This window comes from Benincasa hispida, chromosome 12 (genome assembly GCF_027475165.1).
Source record: "Benincasa hispida cultivar pf3 chromosome 12, pf3_genome.v1.1, whole genome shotgun sequence".
Classification (NCBI taxonomy): Eukaryota; Viridiplantae; Streptophyta; class Magnoliopsida; order Cucurbitales; family Cucurbitaceae; genus Benincasa; species Benincasa hispida.
The window spans coordinates 79,979,175-79,998,911 of record NC_143489.1 but is presented as its reverse complement, the minus strand read 5'-3'; the positions used below and the strand labels follow the sequence as shown (position 1 = coordinate 79,998,911).

Sequence of the window (19,737 nt, the reverse complement as noted above, 5' to 3'; positions counted from 1 at the left end):
TGAATTTTAACTTTATATTAAATTTGCAATACAAACTCTATTTTTAATTATTAATTTAAAAAAATAAAAAAATAATAATAATAATTTGTTGTCTAAAATATTTACAATTTCAATATAAATACCAAAATTTAATTGATTTTATATAAATAAATAATTAGAACGGAGAATTTTTTCATACGGGGATTTCTTGACCCCTACCTTGACTCCTTAAAACAGGGAATGGGGGGAGGGGGGATTACAAATCGTGCATTTCGGGCCTCACCCCGCTCCGTTGTTAACCTTAAATGTTATCAATAACTCTACTCACCGACAACCAACTTTGACGACCACCTCTAGTGATCATTTTGACAACAAACTCCAATGAAGATCACCTCCAACACCAAAATTCACGGATGACCACTTCCAATGACTACTAGAGATGTCCAAAAAATCCATGGGGTCGGGGACCCACTCCGAACGGGGCGGGGAATCCCCGAATATATGGGGAATGGGGGAGGGAGTGAGGAATTTTTTTTTCCTCGTTTACAATTTGTTCCCCGTACCGACTTTGTATATAAATTATAAATTTTTAATATATATATATATATATTAATGTGGTAGACTTTATTAAGACAATTATGGATGTTTAATTATTTATGTTCAAGATTTTTATTACTTTAATTCTTTAGATGTTGTAATATTTAAAATATGATGCTCTAAGTGTTGAATTTTAATTTTTACAAATTATGAGAATTTAGCATTTTAATTATATTTTTTAAATTACATGTGTAATATTGTTTTAATTAGTAAAATTGATAATATTTCATTCAAATGAAAATTCCATTGAAAATGTTTAAAGAATTGTAAACAAAATATATTTAATTGAAATTTAAAAAAAAAAATGTTAGAGAAAAATAAAAGCGGGAAATTTTCTCTCGTGGGGAACCCGATCCCCGTGGAATCCCTGCGGGGAATCTCCACCTCGTTCCCCGTGGAAAAATTCCCGGGGACGGGGAATGGAATAGGGGGGCGGGGACGGGGAAGGCTTCCCTGTCCACGTCCCGCCCCGTGTACATCTCTAACGACCACCTCTGGACGTCAACTCCAACGATCACCACTGACGACTGCCTTTGTGACCAACTTCGACAATCACTCTAAGGACTAGCTATGACGACCATTTTCGATGCCCTAATTTCGACAATGACCACCTCTAACGATCAACTCCAGCGATCATTTCTCATGACCACTCATGCAACCAACTTCGATGATGAATTCCAGCGAAGACTACCTCCCACCCCATTTTCGCCCAAGGACCACCTCCGATGACTAGTTTCGATGATTCCATTCGGCGACCAACTACGATGATCTTCTCGGACGATCAATGTTTAATAGTTTTCTTTAATAGTAATTTGACATTAATATAAAGACTATGAATATAATAAATCAAACAATTTGTATGTAACATTTTGAAACTCAAAAACTAAATGAATACTAGATCTAAACTTGATAGACTAAAAAGTTTTTTTTTTTTAAAAAAAAATCAATGAAATTAATAAATTGTCAAACTTATTGTATTCGTTAAAATTAGGTACAAACACTGGTGTATGAACAGTGAGAAATAACATATGAATAATGTAGGAAAATGATTACTTTTTTAGATTTCTTCACATATAGCATAATTTAATAGGTCAAATTACAAAAATGTTTTAAACTGCTGTTTTTTTCCTTTATGAATAGCTTAATGAGATGAAATTATATATCCCAATGCACAAATTTCAAACATTTTGAAAAAATAATAATAGAATAGAAATACAAAAACACACATATGGAACAAAATAAACCATATTCACACACCTATGAGTGACTTTTTTTCAAAACAATTTTATTTCCAAAATCCAAATGGCTAATAGTACATAGTATATATGAGATTTTTTTATTATTATTATTTTTTTTAATCCTGAAAAGATAGTATATATGAGGTTTACTTTTACATTTTTTTCAAATATATATGAGTTAATTTCAAGTAATATGAGGATGCCATATATGACAAGTACATAGGATATATATATAGAAAAATGATAATTAAATTAAAATATGGAGTATGTATTATATTACAACTTCAAATCTATATTTATTTTAAATACATTTGAAATGGCCTCATATATATTTAAAATAAACCTCATATATATAACCAAGAAACAAAACACATATGAAAAAGAAAGATTTGTAATCATAATTATGCATTAAATTACAACTCACTGAAATGGGAGGTTTAACGAAAAATTTGAAATGGATTGAAAAATAATATTTTTTTGAAAAGGATAAATCTTGCATTATTATGAACTTTTTTTTTTTTTAAAAAAAAAGAGTTAATTTTGTTATAATTAAATTTTTTTTAAGACATTTATGAAATTCTAAGGTTGAGAGAGAATTGAAAATCCTCGAAGAAAAAAAAAGGAAAAAAAAAAAAAGAAAAGAAAAGGAATTGGGCCGAGAGTAAAGAGTGGATGTTAAGGCCCAGAATGAAAGTGAGAATACATGGCACCTGAGGGCTGACTGATGACTGCTGAAAGAGAAAATATATAAATAAAATATGTGTAATGGCGCACGGCAAATGCGATTATGAGCACGCCATTTTAATACCTTTTCCGGATCGCTGACGTGTATGGCTGGATTTCATTTACAGCGTATTCTCTTAGATTCCGCCTCTTCCTCTTATACGTACTTTCTCCGCCCCCAATTCCCTCACTTCACCCACCGCCACTCTTTTCTTTCTACTTCTTATTTATTTATTTTCCTCCTTTTTATTTCTTTTTTCCCCCTAACTCTACCCTCTTCGTTCTATCTTCTGCTTCCCTTCCGCCACGATCATCCTCAATCGCCTCTATTTTATTCACAACTAATTTCAGTTTCTTTCTCAACTTTCTTTTCCAATTACAGATCTCATTCCTTTTTCTTTAATTCAATTCAATCAACACTGCTTTATATAGATCCGAATATGTTTTCTTTCTTCTAATTGGATCCGATACTAAGAAGAAGAAGAAGAAGAAGAAGAAGAAGAAAGGAACTCGCTATTTCCATTCTAGTTTAATTTAATTTTTGAATGTCCTGAGTTTAATTTCGGTTCAAGATCGTTCGGTTTCTTTAAGATTTGTTTAACAACGTAGTAATACCATTTATGGTAGTTTTCGGATCTGATTTGAACAATTTGTCCAAATTTTCCAAGAAACCCTAGGTGGTGGGGTTAATGGGTAAAGACGAGATTCTTAAAATTGAAGACGTCGAAGAAGGGGAAATCTCTGATACAGCTTCAGTTGAGGAGATCAGTGAGGAGGATTTTAATAAGCTTGAATCTTCTGCTCCTAAGGTGGTACCCCCTAAAGATTCCAATCGGGAAACTAGAGTTTGGACCATGAGTGATTTGTATAAGAATTATCCCACCATGCGTCATGGTTATGCTTCTGGTTTGTACAATCTTGCTTGGGCACAGGCAGTTCAGAATAAGCCTTTGAATGATATTTTCGTTATGGAGGCCGACCCCGATGAGAAATCCAAGCGCTCCTCTTCTTCTCCTTTTGGGAATGCCAAAGATGATGGTAATAATACTACAAATAAAGTCGTGATTGATGATAGTGGTGATGAAATGAATTGTGATAATGCCAATGGCGACAAAGAGGAAGGCGAATTAGAGGAAGGTGAAATTGATATGGATACGGAGTTCGTCGAAGAGGTTGTCAACTCCAAAGCAATGTTGTCTGACAGTCGTGATAAGGATATTGATGGTCAGGAGTTTGATTTGGAAAACAAGGAATTGGATGACCAACTGAAATTGATTCAGAAAACATTGGATGGTGTTACAATCGACGCTGCCCAGAAGTAAGTGAACCGATATACTTGAGTTTTTTATTAACGGGTGATTGGAAATTTGACAATCCGATTTCTTTCTTGTAGATCCTTTCAGGAAGTTTGCTCCCAACTACATAGTTCTATAGAGACGTTTTTGGAATTGCTTCAGGGAAGGGTAGTACCCCGAAAGGATGCGCTCATTCAACGATTATATGCTGCTCTTCGTATAATCAATTCTGTAAGGCGCCCCAAGAATCTCGCGCCCTCTTTTGTTTGGCTAATAAATTTCATCTTGTCGGGAAATCTTATTTAACGTATATTATTAATTGATGATTATGACAATGAACACTGGAGACGTTTCATTTTCATCTCAGGTGTTTTGTTCCATGAACCTCAACGAAAAGGAGGAACAGAAGGAACATTTGTCAAGGTTTTTACTCATCATAGCCCATAATTTCTTATTCCATGTGGAGGGTTAGTGTATTTGTTTAGTATCTAACGACTATTTGCTGTGGTGTTGTTCATAGGTTACTTTCTTTTGTAAAAAATTGCGATCCTCCTCTCTTTTCTCCTGAGCAGATAAAATCGGTACAGTATACCATCCACCTCTCTTTCCTCCTTGTGATGATGTTGGTATCTTATGAAGGAGATTTTGATATGTTCTAGCTAAAGCCAGAATATTTTCTACAGGTAGAGGTCAAAATGCCATCTACAGATTCCCTCGACAATTTGCCCAGCATGAGAGCCAGTGCTAAAGAGGTTGAGATTCATATACCCAATGGGGTGAAAAATAAGGATTTCTATTCTGCGTATACAAATGCTAGTCCACATTTGACTCCTTCAACTAAGTTGCCTTCGGATTCCATACCTTTTGGTGTTACGGGAAATAATAACCTTAATATCTTATCAGAGGGATTGCAATCTGGGGTATCTAGTATAAAGAGTAGAGGCCCCCTACTCCCACTGTTAGACCTTCACAAGGATCATGATGCAGACAGTCTTCCATCACCCACCAGAGAAGCTCCTACAATTTTTTCTGTCCAAAAATTAGTGAATGCCCCTGCAAAGTTGGCCCTTGCTGTAGATGGATCTAGATCGCATCCTTATGAAACCGATGCCCTTAAAGCTGTTTCGACCTATCAACAGAAGTTTGGTCGAAGCTCCTTTTCAATGGCTGATAGACTTCCTAGTCCAACTCCTTCAGAAGAATATGATGGGGGTGGTGATATTGGTGAGGAGGTTTCTAGTTCTTCCATTATCAGAAGTCTAAAGTCTTCAAATTCTTCTAAACCGGGTCAAAAGGTGCCAAATTCTGCTTCTAACATATCCCCTGGTCTTTTTCCTAACATGGATAGTTCCAGCACCAAAGTACTGGTTAGTCCTCTAAATGTTGCTCCTCCAAGCTCTGTGGTGAATCCGACAATAAAGCCTTTAGCAAAAAGTAGGGACCCTAGACTACGAATGGTCAATTCTGATGGAATTTCTACGGATCTTAATGCACGCACAATGACCTCAGTGAAGAATTCTTCTATTTTAGAATCTGCTGCAACCCTAAACTCAAGAAGGCAAAAGATGGATGTGGAGCCTAATACAGATGGTTCTGAAACGAAAAGGCAGAGGATTGGATCTCAGAATCTTGCAGTAGCTGCAAGTGATATGAGAGCTGTATCTGGAAACGGTGGCTGGTTAGAAGATACCATGCCAGCGGCACCCAGACTTTCTAATAGGAATCAGATGGAGATTGCTGAAGCAAATGCAACTGAAAAAATTGATGTTCCAAACAATTCTGGTGCTGGAAATGAGCGCACACCTACAGTAAATTCTAGCACTAATGCTTCCTTGCCCTCACTGTTGAAAGATATTGTTGTCAACCCAACCATGCTCCTCAATTTACTTAAAATGAGCCAACAGCAGCAATTGGCTGCAGAATTGAAATTGAAGTCAAGTGAACCTGAACAAAATGGAATTTGTCCTACAAGCTTAAATCCTTGTCAAGGATCTAGTCCACTAATAAATGCTCCTGCTGTGACCTCAGGAATTTTGCAGCAGCAGTCAGCAGCAACACCAAGTGTACCACCAATGGTTGCTGGAGTAAGTGATTGTCGATCATTTCATAAAACTTAAAAGTCATGCACAATATTTTCCCATGCTTATCTCGTGCATATCTATTTGACAATTGGTGCTGCTTTGCCTCTCCCCATGTGCATTATAAAGTTTCTCATTGCTTGTGTCTGTGAAAAGAGGTGTTGCCTCCAGTCAAGTTGTTGGTAATTTCCTGTACCCAAGTGCTTGGGTTACCTTGCTTCTAATATGACTCGAGAATTTAACAAATGACAATTTGATTACCTTTTTTCCTGATATGATCAAATGACAATTCTTTGATTTAAACTGATGGTGGAAGGTGTTTTTTCCCTGACATTTCTGGCTTGTGTCTATGCTGTTGAAGCATGTGTCATTGTTTATCAATTTCTGTGCAGTTGGCATCTATACTTCTATTCTAGATTGATATTGTGTTTGTTTTAAATCATGCACTTGTTTCATCATTTTCAGAGTCGACAGGATGAGTCGGGAAAAGTTCGTATGAAACCTCGTGACCCTCGCCGTGTCCTCCATGGTAATTCTCATCAGAAGGTTGGGAGCTTGGTAAATGATCAGTTAAAAGGTTTTGTACCAACTACTCCAAACACGGAAAGAAATGGCCATAAGCAAGAAGGACTGGGAGATTTGAAATTAGCTTCGTCACACACATTACTACCTGATATTGGTAGACAATTCACTAACAATCTGAAAAATATTGCTGATATTATGTCTGTTCCCTTGCCACCAACTTCTTCACAGAATTCATCATCACAGCCAGTTAAAATGGACAGAATGGATACTAATGCTGTAGGATCAAGCTCTATGGACAGTAAACCTGTGACAACTGCTAACCAAGCAGTAGATATGGCTGTCCCCTCTCGATCACAGGGTACATGGGGAGATCTCGAGCATCTAATTGAAAGTTATGATGACAAGCAAAAAGCTGCGATCCAGAGAGAGAGGGCAAGAAGAATTGAAGAGCAGAGAAAAATGTTTGCTGCACGCAAACTTTGCCTTGTCTTGGATCTAGATCACACACTTTTGAATTCAGCTAAGGTTAGTTTTTGGATAATTGAAACTGATTTCAATGTCAACTTGGACTTTCAATTTCATAACTTGGTATGATCTTGTTCCAGTTTGTGGAAGTAGATCCAGTGCATGATGAAATTTTGAGAAAGAAAGAGGAACAGGATCGTGAGAAGGCACAGAGACATCTTTTCCGATTTCCTCATATGGGAATGTGGACAAAACTACGGCCTGGGGTTTGGAACTTCTTGGAAAAGGTTGGTTGAAATAGTCAGATTCTGCCCCTTTTTATGATCACATTTTTTTTATAAAAAAAAATGATAATAATATTATTATAATAGTATTATCCCTCAAGTTGTATTGGATAGTGGATGTTGACTGGTTACTTTGGTGCTTGTGTTCTCTCTTGCATTTTAGGCTAGCGAGCTCTATGAACTGCATCTGTACACAATGGGAAACAAGCTATATGCAACAGAGATGGCAAAAGTGCTTGATCCAAAAGGGGTTCTGTTTGCTGGGCGAGTTATTTCTCGAGGTGATGATGGAGACCCATTGGACAGTGATGACAGGGCACCCAAGAGTAAGGATCTGGAGGGTGTTTTGGGCATGGAGTCTGGTGTTGTTATAATAGATGATTCCATCAGGGTGTGGCCACATAACAAAATGAACTTGATTGTTGTAGAAAGGCAAGCATATCATCAATTCCTCTAAACTAGATGTTTTTTAGTGTTTGACCACCTTAGAAATTTGAGATCTCATGGATTTGCTTGTTCTGGCTTTCAATGCAGGTATACTTACTTTCCATGTAGTAGGCGCCAGTTTGGGCTTCTGGGTCCTTCTCTTCTAGAGATTGACCATGATGAGAGACCTGAAGATGGTACTTTGGCTTCTTCACTTGGGGTAAATTCTGTTGCTTCACTTGTTCACCATAGTGCAATGAATTAATTTATTTACCTCATCATCTTGAATTTTGGTCCTTTAGGTTATCCAGAGAATCCACCAAACTTTTTTCTCCAATCCTGACTTAGATCAAGTAGATGTTAGAACTATTTTGTCTGTGGAGCAACAAAAGATTTTGGCTGGTTGCCGTATAGTGTTTAGCAGGGTTTTCCCGGTTGGTGAAGCAAATCCTCATCTGCATCCCCTGTGGCAAACAGCTGAACAGTTTGGCGCCCAGTGCACCAACCAGATTGATGAACAGGTTACCCACGTCGTTGCAAATTCTCTTGGGACTGACAAGGTAGTGTGATACTCACTATAACCATGGACTGCTCTTTGTTATACTTAGGAATTCATTATTCCAGATTCTTATCAACTCCTGATCATATTCAATGAGGAAATATTTGTTGAAAACTCTCCCTAACTCACCTTTTAATTAGTTAAAAGTTGCTGTGTTGATGTTTCCGGTTGCAATTGTTTTGTACAGGTGAATTGGGCTCTCTCCACTGGCAGATTCGTAGTCCATCCTGGGTGGTGAGATTCTTGTCAAAGTTCCCATTCTTGTGCGTTTAAATTTAGATGTTTGATGTTTGGAGTTAAATTTGTTGGTTAATGCACAGGGTGGAAGCATCAGCTCTGCTTTACCGGAGGGCAAATGAGCAGGACTTTGCCATAAAACCATAACCCCACCCAACCCACCCACCCACCGGCAACCTTAACACACACCTTTTGCTAAATTAAAACTGAAAGATTAAAACACAAGATGATATAACACGGAGAAGAATACACAACACGGTGGCTTTATATTTGGATGTAGTGTTGGGCAAAGCCTAAGACTACTAAGAGAGAGAGAGAGATAGACATGTTATAACTCCCCATTTAACACGCCCGACAACTGCAAGAAAGCGTGGAAAGCAGCCCAAAGAGAGATTACACACTGAATTTATGCGCCACCCTCCCCCCCCCCCACATTTTGACTTGGGAGATAGATTTGAAATAATCAATGGGTCAATGAGAGGAAGGAGAGTAACAGAGAGTGAAATAGAGGGTGAAAGGGAATTTGGGTAAATTGTGAGTTCTCATACGGTCCAATTTTCACTGGTGGGGGCCTCTTTACATTTTTCTTTTGCTTTAGCTTTGAATTTATTTTTTAGTTGAAATTGCGTGAGCGAACAATTTAGATTTACTCTCTAATTCGTCCTACCCAATTTGAATGAGATGGAATGAAGGCAAATGCAAGATTGGACCGATCTTGGGTGATAGATTTGTCTTTTTTTTTAGCTATAAGTCGGTATGGGAAGGAGGAATAAGGTGTCTGCTCAGAAGATTTGTTATGGTTTTGGAAGTGCGAGGTTGAGCGAGGAGCGGGACAATGGCAAAGGGGCTTCCTTCCGATCACTTGATGATAAATGAGATGAACAATCCTTGCAAATGGCCCAATTTTCTTTTTCATTTTCAAACTTCTCTTTTCCCCTTTAAAAAAGTGTTTTGTTAAACAAAATCTATCCTCCAAGATTTCAAGTTTGAACTATGAAGAATGGTTGTGGCCACTATTTACCTTTTTTTAAAAAAAAATCAAAATTTAAAATTTTGAAAGGAAGGTTTTCAAGCTTCTGTCTCTCTGGAATTTATTTAAAAGACAAGTGGAAAACCGGAAATATGAAACGTTTCTGGCAAAAATTAACAAAGATCATCAATGAGACTGATCGAGTTACGAACATACCATTTCTACAATAGCAAGAGATTAAATCTTTCCGGGGATAGAGATGAAGTTTCTCCAATTTATTTGGGTGTACAGATTTTGGAATGAACTTTCTTTCCCAAAGTGCCCCCCATTTTCAAAAAATTAATGTGTTATGAAGCTCCAGTTTAACTTGTTTAAAATTATATTTTTTTTTTCAATAAAAATACTGAGTACTCTTCTAATTTCTCCCCATTAAAAATACTTATTATTATAATTTTTCTTTAATTATTGTTTATTTTGAGTACAAGGGGTATGAATCTTTCACTTGAAGAAATGATGAGTAGATGTTTTCACTAATGAAATCATTTTATGCGTTAAGTCATTTTCTCAATCATAGGATTTAATGTTGAGATTGAACGCTTGCTTGCAACATCCAATTATTTGGCCTTTTTGGAATGTGGATTTTCTATACGTTTTATCAAAATCAGTGTAGTGGAGCCATGTCTTAGGATAATAACCATATCTTGCATAATCCTTATTGTAACGGTAAACCAGATCGGGAATCTGACTCATGTTGGTTTTTTATTCAAAACGAAACCATACCAATATCTGACTAAACCGTTGACTGACTTGTATGTTTTTCATTGTTCTGTTCTCTCGTTTTGATCTTTCTTGAACTCTTCAAATGGCATTCCACATTTGATCAGTAACTCGTAAGATCCAAGACCTTAGGAAATTGAGAAGAAAACATTGAATTGGGGTCTTGTTTGGTTGAAACTTTGTAGAGGACATCCTGCGGGTGTAAGTTGGAGAATAAGACAACATCAATAGTAATCATGCCGGTTTTGAGGTAGTTAAGTCTTTAAAAATATGTTTTTGAATGGTTTAAAATCAATTTTACTTAAATGAAAATGCATTTAAAATTATGAAATCAAATGATACATTGATTTAGAATGATTTAAAAGTATTTAAATATCTTTTGAAGTGATTTTGAGACAAGATGGTTTTTTATCATTAATTATCCGTTTGCCATTAGCTGCTTCATGTTCGTGGGCTCTTCAATTAACCTGAAGTACCTTTCAAATGAAGTTTGCCTTTAAATTGGAAAGATTGTAAAAAGGAAACCCAACTATCCTAAGTTATTTGACCCTTAAATCCATTAAAAATTGACAATTTCTATATTGAAAATTATTAAATGTAAATAAATAAATAAAAGAAAATAAGGAACTTGGAGTTCCATTAATCACTGTGTAAAACAAGAACCAAACTAGTATAAATTTAATTTCTGAGCTTTTGAAAATACGATTTAGTAAGAAAAAATTTATTTAAAAAATTAAAAAGAAAAAGACAAGAAAAACCTCAATTATCGTATTATACTTGAATTTAATAAATAAGACAATATTTTTGGAAAAACGGCTTAACAGATCACACAACGCGAACAAAAAAGTAACACTATGGTTTTGACTTTTGCAAATAGTTTTTAGAATTTTTATTATAAATATAGTTTCAAAATTACAAAATTCCAATTATTTTTCCATGTTAAGATACTTGGCTGACACGGCTAATGGTAGGGCTATGCTATACATATCATTTTAGTATAGCCATATAGCCCTACTATTAATGACATATTCGCTTACATTTTATCATGTCTATGTATGTTAATATGTCTGTCGACTTTTTCACATATTTATAAATTGAGAATAACCATATATTAAAATACTTATTTTAGTATATTGTTATTCTCTCTCCCATTTATCTAATATTTACACTAATTTTCTCAACAATCAAATAGAAACAAAAACTTCAGATACCACAAAATCTCACTTAATCCCAAAATCAAAATCTTTCCTTAAAACTCACCCAAAAAAAAAAATCAAATACAAAAAGAATGTATTTGGCTATTAACAAACATTTAAGGTGTATTTTGGGCAAAGACTATGTTAAGACTATCATAACCACTTAAATATTATTTTATATTTCCCAGTCAGCTACAATAAATATTATTTCAAAACTCCCACTTGCTACAATATTTACTATTTTTTTTTTACAGTTTTTACTATTTTATATTCATACTTTTTTTTATTATTATTATTTGCTAAGTTTACTATTTCCTTCTCAAACTAAAATAGTTTACACCTCAAACACGTACTATTATAAGTTAAACTAAAATAATCTACACCTAAAATACAAACTATTATAACCTAACTATAATAACTCTAGGACTATAATAACAACTCTTTGTTCAGAATATCCCTCTTAAGTCTTAAGGTTCCTTGGTATTCCATTATTGTTTTTCTTCTTATTATAGTCTATATACCTTAACTAAGAGAATCAAACAGTTAAAAAGAACGAGAATAAGACATAAGAGGATATAAAAAGTGATTGTGAAAAAAAAAGAGAAAAAAAATAAAAAAGTATGTTAGATCATGGATTTAAGTGGAGGAGAGACATGAAATGGAAAGATGAGGTGATATATAAAAGGTATAAGAGCATTTTTAAACTTTTTTTCTTTTTAAGGTAATGGTATTAATATAATTTTGAAAGTTTAAAGAAATACTTGCAACGAGGTACTAATAGTTTTTGTTCATATATGAGTAAGAATATTTTTTAAAAGTTTTTGATAAAAAACTATGATAAGAATATTTTTGAAATTTTTGAAATTTTTGAATTTTTAAATATATTTTTGACACGGAGTAGAAAGTTAAAACTCCATATTTTTATAGTTGAACCTTATATGTTGCGTTTATTGCCGAGTAGCATGGAAGTAGTCAATTGACAATAACTTAAATTTCTGCAACAATATATGGTTGTAATTTATGAGCTTGTTAGGATATTCGCCAATCAAAACTACATGGTCAAATGTCTACTTCAGTACTTTGATCTAGATTATTTGATATTGCTTTAATAAACTCACCCAATTTAGTATGCAGTCTATTCTTAGCCCCCATTACGAGTTATTAGAAATCATGATCAGTGAGGTGCTCACATTAATTAATGTGGTTAGTGTGAGAATTAGATAAAAAAAAAAATAAGAAAAAAAAAAATACTTTTTTGATTTCTAGATTTTAGGTATATATTAGGTAAAGTAATATTTGGATATTGATAATAATTCTCTCTGTGTGTTTACAGAGGCAGAGCATTCATTATTATATAGGAAAATAGGAGAACATGTGTTCAATACAAATGGGTGCAAAGATAACAACCAAAACAAACAAAAAAGCATAAGAATATAAAAGAGCAGTATAGTAAAATATAAAGAAAGGAATGGAAATCTTCTATTATCCCTCAAGCGAAACATCCTTAGGAAGGATTGGGAGCTTAGTTTTAAGACTTGAAAAGCGACCAGTAGGTAGAGCCTTAGTCAGAATGTCGACCAGCTGATCATCAAAAGGTACAAATCGAACTATGAGTTGATTTCGAGCAACATGTTCACGAATAAAGTGGTGATCGATCTCAATGTGCTTAGTCAGTTATGAAGAATGAGGTTGAAAGCCATATAAGTTGCACTGATGGTATCACAAAGAAGTATAGGAGGCTGAAGAGCCGACCTAATTTTAGACAACACCAATTGAACTCAAATGATTTTAGCTGTGACATTAGACATTCCCCGGTATTCAGATTTGACACTCGACCGAGAGACAACATTTTGCTTAGAAGATTTCCAAGAAATCAATTTTAAACCAAGAAAAACACAAAAAACGCTTGTACTTCTTCGATCATCGAGACAACTTGCCCAGTCAGCATCGGTATAACATGTAAGAGAGTAATGAGGGCTCTTGGTGAAGAAGAGACCAATGGATGAGGACCCTTTTAAATACCGTAATAGCCGCTTAACACTTTGCATATGAGAAGACGTAAGGGCATGGAGAAACTGACATAGCTTGTTAACAGCAAAGCTTATGTCAGGCCTAGTAATGTTGCAGTATTGGAGAACACCTACAGACTACGATACTTAGTTGGATCCTCAAGAGGTTTTCTATCATAAATAGACATTTGAGTGCTAGCCATCATCGAAGAATTCAAAGGCTTACAGTCAGACATCTTTGCTCTCTTTAAGAGGTCAATGATGTATTTGGACTGAGACAAATGCATTGAACTATGTTGATAAGATACTTGAATACCCAAGAAGTAAGACAAACTGCCTAAATCCTTGAGAGAGAAAGCAACATTCAAATGTGAGATGAAAGATTGAATTAAACTACCATTATTGCCAGTCACAAGAATATCATCAACACAGACTAAGAAAATCACAATAGAGGAGGCATCTTTGTAAATAAACATGGATGTATCAGCTCTTGAACCTATGAAACTCAAACCAATTAAGCACAAGCTAAGCTTGGAAAACTAAGCACAAGGGCTTTGTTTAAGACCATATAGAGTATTATGAAGCTGAATGACATGTTAAAGATGAGAGGCAATAACAAAACCTGCTAGTTGCTTCATAAAAACTTCCTCTTGCAAATCACCATGAAGGAATGCATTTTTAACATCTAGTTGTCTAACATTCCAACCAAAAGAAATGGCCAAAGATAACACAATGCAGATGTTTGTAGACTTGATAACAGGATTAAATGTCTCAAAATAGTCTATATATCATGCATTTGGGAGTAACCTTGGGCAACTAACTAAGCTTTAAAGCGATCAATCTCCCCTGAGGGCCTTAGCTTCACATGAAAAACCCACTTATACCCAATGACTTTTCGGTTGGAAGGTAATGGGATTAACGACCAAGTATTGTTCCTTAATAAGGCCTCATATTCATCAACCGTGGCCTATTTCCAACGAGGATCAGCAAGAGCACTCTTGTAATTAGATGACTTAGTTGGTATGGATGTTGAAGAAGAGGGTGGTTAAAAATGCCTTAGGTTTGAAAATTCCAGCCTTGGATCAGGTGATCATAGGATGTTGATTAACCGTGGGATAAGTGATGTGTTATTTTATTGAATGGAAATATGGATGATATGTGTTGATGGATTGCATTGTGCACTCAAGTTTCCCTAGCGGAATTCAAGTGTAAATTCCCCTGAGTTTCCTGGTAAGTCCAGGATCGAACACAGGGACTTGTGAAAATAGTTGCGTTGGTAATATTTATGGAAACTTTGTGGTAACCAAGTAAATAAATAAATGTCGGGTGTGTTATTGCATTGATGAAAAAGAAGTAAATAAAGGCAGCGGATTTGAGAAAGATAGTTACGTTGATAGATAGAATGAGTATGTGATGAACGGGTTGAGAAGATTTTTAGCTAGCATTACTCAGGAATGCATCAGACAATGCAATCATGTTACAACCATGCACAGCAAGTCATTTCCCAATGTAAATGCGATGCTCCTAATTCTAGGACGCATGTGTTGAATGCAAAATGTCCATAGAGCTTATCCCTAAGTCTCTACTCTTGTTCTATGCGTTGATGCAAAATGCATGAAACAAAGTGACCGCATACAATCATATCTTATCGCAGATGCATGCGATGCGTTAATAACAAATAGTGTTCATTCCTAAGCGCCTATCTCTCATTTATGCATTCTAATATGGTTCTTCCAAATCTAGATTCTGACCTGACCTTCCCAAGTCTAGATCCTGTCCTTAGACTACCCTCCTGAGTATCTCTAATAGACGAATGAAGTATTCATAAATAAGACAATCGCAATAATAAAGATTCCCTCGTTATGTTAGCTAATTGCTTCTCAACCCATTTAACTAATTTAGCTACTCATGCGTGAACAACAGAGAGTGAATAGATATAAAGAAAAAAAATTCCATTCTTATAAATAAGTTGAATACAAAATAACAATGGAAAGTAAGGTAGAGAGCCTGGTAGCAATTCCTTGCTGACCGAGGCTTTTTACATTGAATCTCTACTCTGAACTAAAGATGTTCCCGCTTCCGCAGGCATTGGCCCTCTCTGTGTCTTAGAGCTTCCGGTGCTTTCCCAAGCTTACAGGAACGATCTACCGGCACACTTTCTTCCTCACATCCGCCTTAAAATGAAAGAAAACTATGGATAGAGGCGTGTGAATTAATCGACTGCTTAACCCCTTCTCTGAAGAATTCACTTAGTATTTATAGAGCTTCCATGGTGAAAGGCGGTTTCTCTCTCCCGGTTGTACAGATGGGACAACTTTAATTTCTGATTGACGCGCCGAATAATTATCACCAATAAAGCTGAATGTACATCGTGACCGTTATCTACTGTCAACTTAATTTGGATCCGAATGTCATCAGCTTTCTATCCCATCGCTCTTAATTATCCTTTCACCCGGATGCGCCCACCATGTTGTGGTGATTCTTCTTGGGCAAATGTTTACGAGCAAGATCAACGTAAAGTCTTGCGGTGAAGTTGCGCTCGACCAATGAATTTCTATGATCGCAATCTTTGCATTGCGTTAACGCATATTCTACACAAAAAATATATAAATCAACTGTTCTAATGCGTTGGACGCATGCGACCGCAATATTCTAGATTTTATGCTTAATGGACCTAATTTATCATATTTCATCAATGCAATCCAACATTGTTTACGAACTTAGCACTATGTTAACGTGCATTTCTGCCCGTTATCAATAAGTAGGAGGGGAAGGAGAGGAGACTTGAGTTATCGGGGAGATAGATGTAGAGGAGGAAGAAGGAGACAAAAGAATGCTCGAGGAGATAGGATTAAAGGATAAAATGGTGAGAGAATGAGGTAGAGATGGAGGGTGAGGATTTGAAGATGCGGCCTGTTGGGGTTGATGCCCTAAAGTCTCGTGTTCTGTAGTTTGTAAACAGTTTGTACGAATACTTGTTTTGTATAATATATGATATTTACTTCACATCTTGTTTTTGCTCAGTTGTATGTTTTATTTGCTTTACCACAAACCAATAAACATAAAACCCTTGGTTATCTGTATGTAACTTAAACATGTATGTGGTGACATACAAGTGGATCATGTCTTAAGTGATAACTAAAATGGTTTGTAGTATATGGATATAGGAGGGAAACCTTATCCTGGTAACGCTACGAATGCGACCCGCGTGGAATGGTCACAAGTGTTGTGACTTATCACAGATAGTCTGATCCTAATCATTCGTGTAGGGTACATGCGAGCGGGGGCGTCCTATACAAAGAGTATGTATAAGACCTGACCATGAAGTGTTAACATCTCATTATATAACACCATTCATGACAGAGACTTCACTTCACTAGGATGAGCATAGGTAACATGACCTCAATCCTGAGTGAATTGGGAACTCCTGCCATTGATGGTGGTCCTTTGATTTGTATGGGTGCAAGTGGCCAGGTCGCCGATTGAAACCTACCATTTTGGGGATTCGTCTGATTTGGGAGCTGGGAACTCGGCTACACAAGATGGAATTCACTCCTTCCCCGAGGTAGGGTGATACGTGGAAAATGGAGTAAATAAATATGCGTTTATTGTTCATTCTTCAAGCGTCGCTGGTCGTGTGTTGGACTAAGGGATATGCAATATGCGTCTAAAAATCTATGCAATGACCATACGTTCCTGCCACAAGTTTTCTTGCTCTCTCGCCAAGTATAACGAGATCGCAAGTTTCTCGGGTGATCCAAGGTCGAATTCAGGGACTTGTAGCTAAATGTTATGAAGTATAAGGGCTACGCGCTACTTCTACTCTTAACTAAACAGATTAAGCAATGAAAGTATGACTATGAGAGATAGAGACACGGCAACTGTTAACGCATAATAAGATGTATGGAAAAATAGATAAAATGGTGGAGGAGATGACTTCACTGTAACATTAAGCTTGATCGCAAGGGTAACCCCAGCCAGTGCAAGTTATGCGATTATGCTATACACAATTGACTAAGACGCATGCGATGCATATGCGATCGTATCGATAGGACTTATGTCTAAGTCTCTATTCTTGCTAACGTGCTCTCATACATAAACAAGGTGACCGCATACCACCGTATCCTACTCCTGGATGCATGCGATGTAACCACATACTATCATATTCTATCTATAAGGTGCATGCGCTGTGTAATAGCAAACAGAGCTTATTCCTAAGCCTCTATTCTTGCTTATACGATTCAATCTGACTCTCCCAAGCCTAGATTTGGTTTTTAGACTACTCTCCTAAATATGCCCAAATGATGAATGATGCGCTCATAAAATAAGGTAATCATATAAAGCATGGTTGACATAAGATTATTTCTATCCCTAGGAACACTGCTTACTTCGCTTAGTGAGTTCAACTACTTACTCTCTTGGGCAGTTAGTCGCTGCTGATTCTGCTCATAGACAAGCATTGCGACCGCTCATAGACAAGCATTGCTACAGCTTCACACTAAGAAAAAAGGATTTTCTCACAACACTCGCGCAACGCACACCTCTCGGTGGTTTGCTATATGCTTCATATGTCTATGCCGCATGAGTCGTTGCAATGAGAGTAAAGGATAATAAAGCAAAGGTAAATGAAGATGGAATCGAAGGAAATAGTTAAATGCATTGATCACAAAATGTATTAATGTCTTAAACCAAAATGTAATACAATACAGAGATAGAAGAGAGATGGAGGGTCAGATGTAAACAATGTCTTGCTTCCATCAGATGTGTGTCCAGGCTACCGGTGGTGCTATGGATGGGCGGTGGAGTAGTCTCTCTCGAGATTTATCTCCGACGAAGCTCCAGTCGTCACTCGGAATGGTTAAAGGAATGAATAATTCTCAAGAATGTCTTCTCACGTTTTCGTCTGGATCACAAGGATCTGTCCTAAGGCAGAAGCTCGGATACTTTGAAGTTGGGCTCTAAGGCTTCTATTTATAGAGCTCGATCGCTGACAGCATTAATGGTCCTTCTCTGAATTTCTGTTGCTAACGGCGTGATGGACCTGCTCTGAATCTCTGCTACTAACAGCGTGGTAGGTGAAATGTCAACATCATCTTTTGATACTCCCAAGGTATGTGTTCATGCTTAGTTTTTGGAGTACCATCACATTCTACCACCCTTGCGTTCATCCCTCTATTATGGTTATACTTTGTAGTCGCAACCTTTATACGATGGACGCATGTGGTTAATGGTCGCAACATCCATGCGTTGGACGTATGTGATCACCTTTTGTGATGGTGGGAATCACCACATGCGATTAATTCCTGCAATAGCTACAAAAATAGACAATTGGACGTAAAATAATGCATTATAATGGGTTAGCTGAGATTTTCAATGCTGATCGACGCAAGCTCACTTTTCTCATCAATTCTTAGTATAATCCCCGCATATTCTACTTAATAGCCCTCATAATTCTAAATAAAAGACCTATAATAACATGCATTTTTGCCCGTCATCACAGGGATAAGTAGATAGATAACTCCCTTAAGGGTTGTTCTAGGGCTTGAACGATGTGACGCCAACACCTTCTCTTGGCCCAAGAGGTGTTCACACATAGTTAAACTATGTTGTATTGTTCATTAGAGAAATCAGTGGTACTTAAGGAGTGAGATGTAACTACAGGGGCAAAACGATAAATTGGCCTAGTTGTACTTACGAGCATTTGTGAAGGGTCATCGTACTCATGGTTGGTTATATCCGATGGACACATAAATATATCTGTGGTAAGAAGAGTTCAACTATTGGTCTTTAGTGGAATGCCTGACAATTAACGGATGGTGGATCTTGTGGCTAAAGAGTTTAGTCAGCTATTCACATACCGTTGGAGCTTTGAGCCAAAGGTCCATAAGGCCCCCTAGGTAGCTTGGATAAAGTCCAGAATCAGTGTTTGAAATGTTCAAATTAACGAGAGGCAGTTCAATTATTGATAATTGAACTGGTTAATTATATATGATATAATTGGCTAAATGTATGAGATACATTATTTTGGAGGAAATTAGATATAAATGTGATATATATCAAGTGGAGGAGAAATTACTATAGGAGATATGTGATATCAAACTATAGGGTAAGAATATAATATGATTATATTCATTTATTAATAAATTGGTTAATTATAATATAATTGGCCAAAATATTCTCCTCAATCGTGTGTTAGTGGGAGAAGTCGTATTCGGTTATGGTAACCGAAGAATAAAATGAAAAATTGTTTCATTTTGCAAAAATTTTTCGTAAAAAATCACAATCGGTGTGAAAAAGTATCAATCGCTTAGCTGAGAGCCTATACGATAGAGTCTCATCATCTAAACAATCGTACACCCGCACCTAAACGATCGCACGC

General features: G+C 36.3%; 1 protein-coding gene across 1 annotated transcript; it reads left to right on the top strand.

The window, feature by feature from the left end:
• The first annotated feature begins 2,723 nt into the window (after positions 1 to 2,723).
• Positions 2,724 to 9,131, top strand: CPL3 (C-terminal domain phosphatase-like 3). The gene is made up of 12 exons (XM_039051148.2): positions 2,724 to 3,855; positions 3,931 to 4,063; positions 4,200 to 4,255; positions 4,353 to 4,413; positions 4,516 to 5,916; positions 6,376 to 6,960; positions 7,041 to 7,187; positions 7,348 to 7,616; positions 7,719 to 7,830; positions 7,913 to 8,170; positions 8,357 to 8,403; positions 8,490 to 9,131. The coding sequence occupies exons 1-12, from the start codon at positions 3,227 to 3,229 to the stop codon at positions 8,551 to 8,553; spliced, it is 3,762 nt and encodes a 1,253-aa protein (XP_038907076.1). The 5' UTR covers positions 2,724 to 3,226; the 3' UTR covers positions 8,554 to 9,131.
• Positions 9,132 to 19,737: the final 10,606 nt, after the last annotated feature.

What these genes read in the sequence shown, in the direction of transcription:
- CPL3 (XM_039051148.2), top strand. Translation starts at nt 3,227, where the DNA reads ATGGGTAAAGACGAGATTCTTAAAATTGAAGACGTCGAAGAAGGGGAA. An exon ending in CAGAAGGAACATTTGTCAAG is followed by an intron (nt 4,256 to 4,352) that starts GTTTTTACTCAT and finishes TGTTGTTCATAG; the next exon opens with GTTACTTTCTTTTGTAAAAA. An exon ending in TACCACCAATGGTTGCTGGA is followed by an intron (nt 5,917 to 6,375) that starts GTAAGTGATTGT and finishes CATCATTTTCAG; the next exon opens with AGTCGACAGGATGAGTCGGG.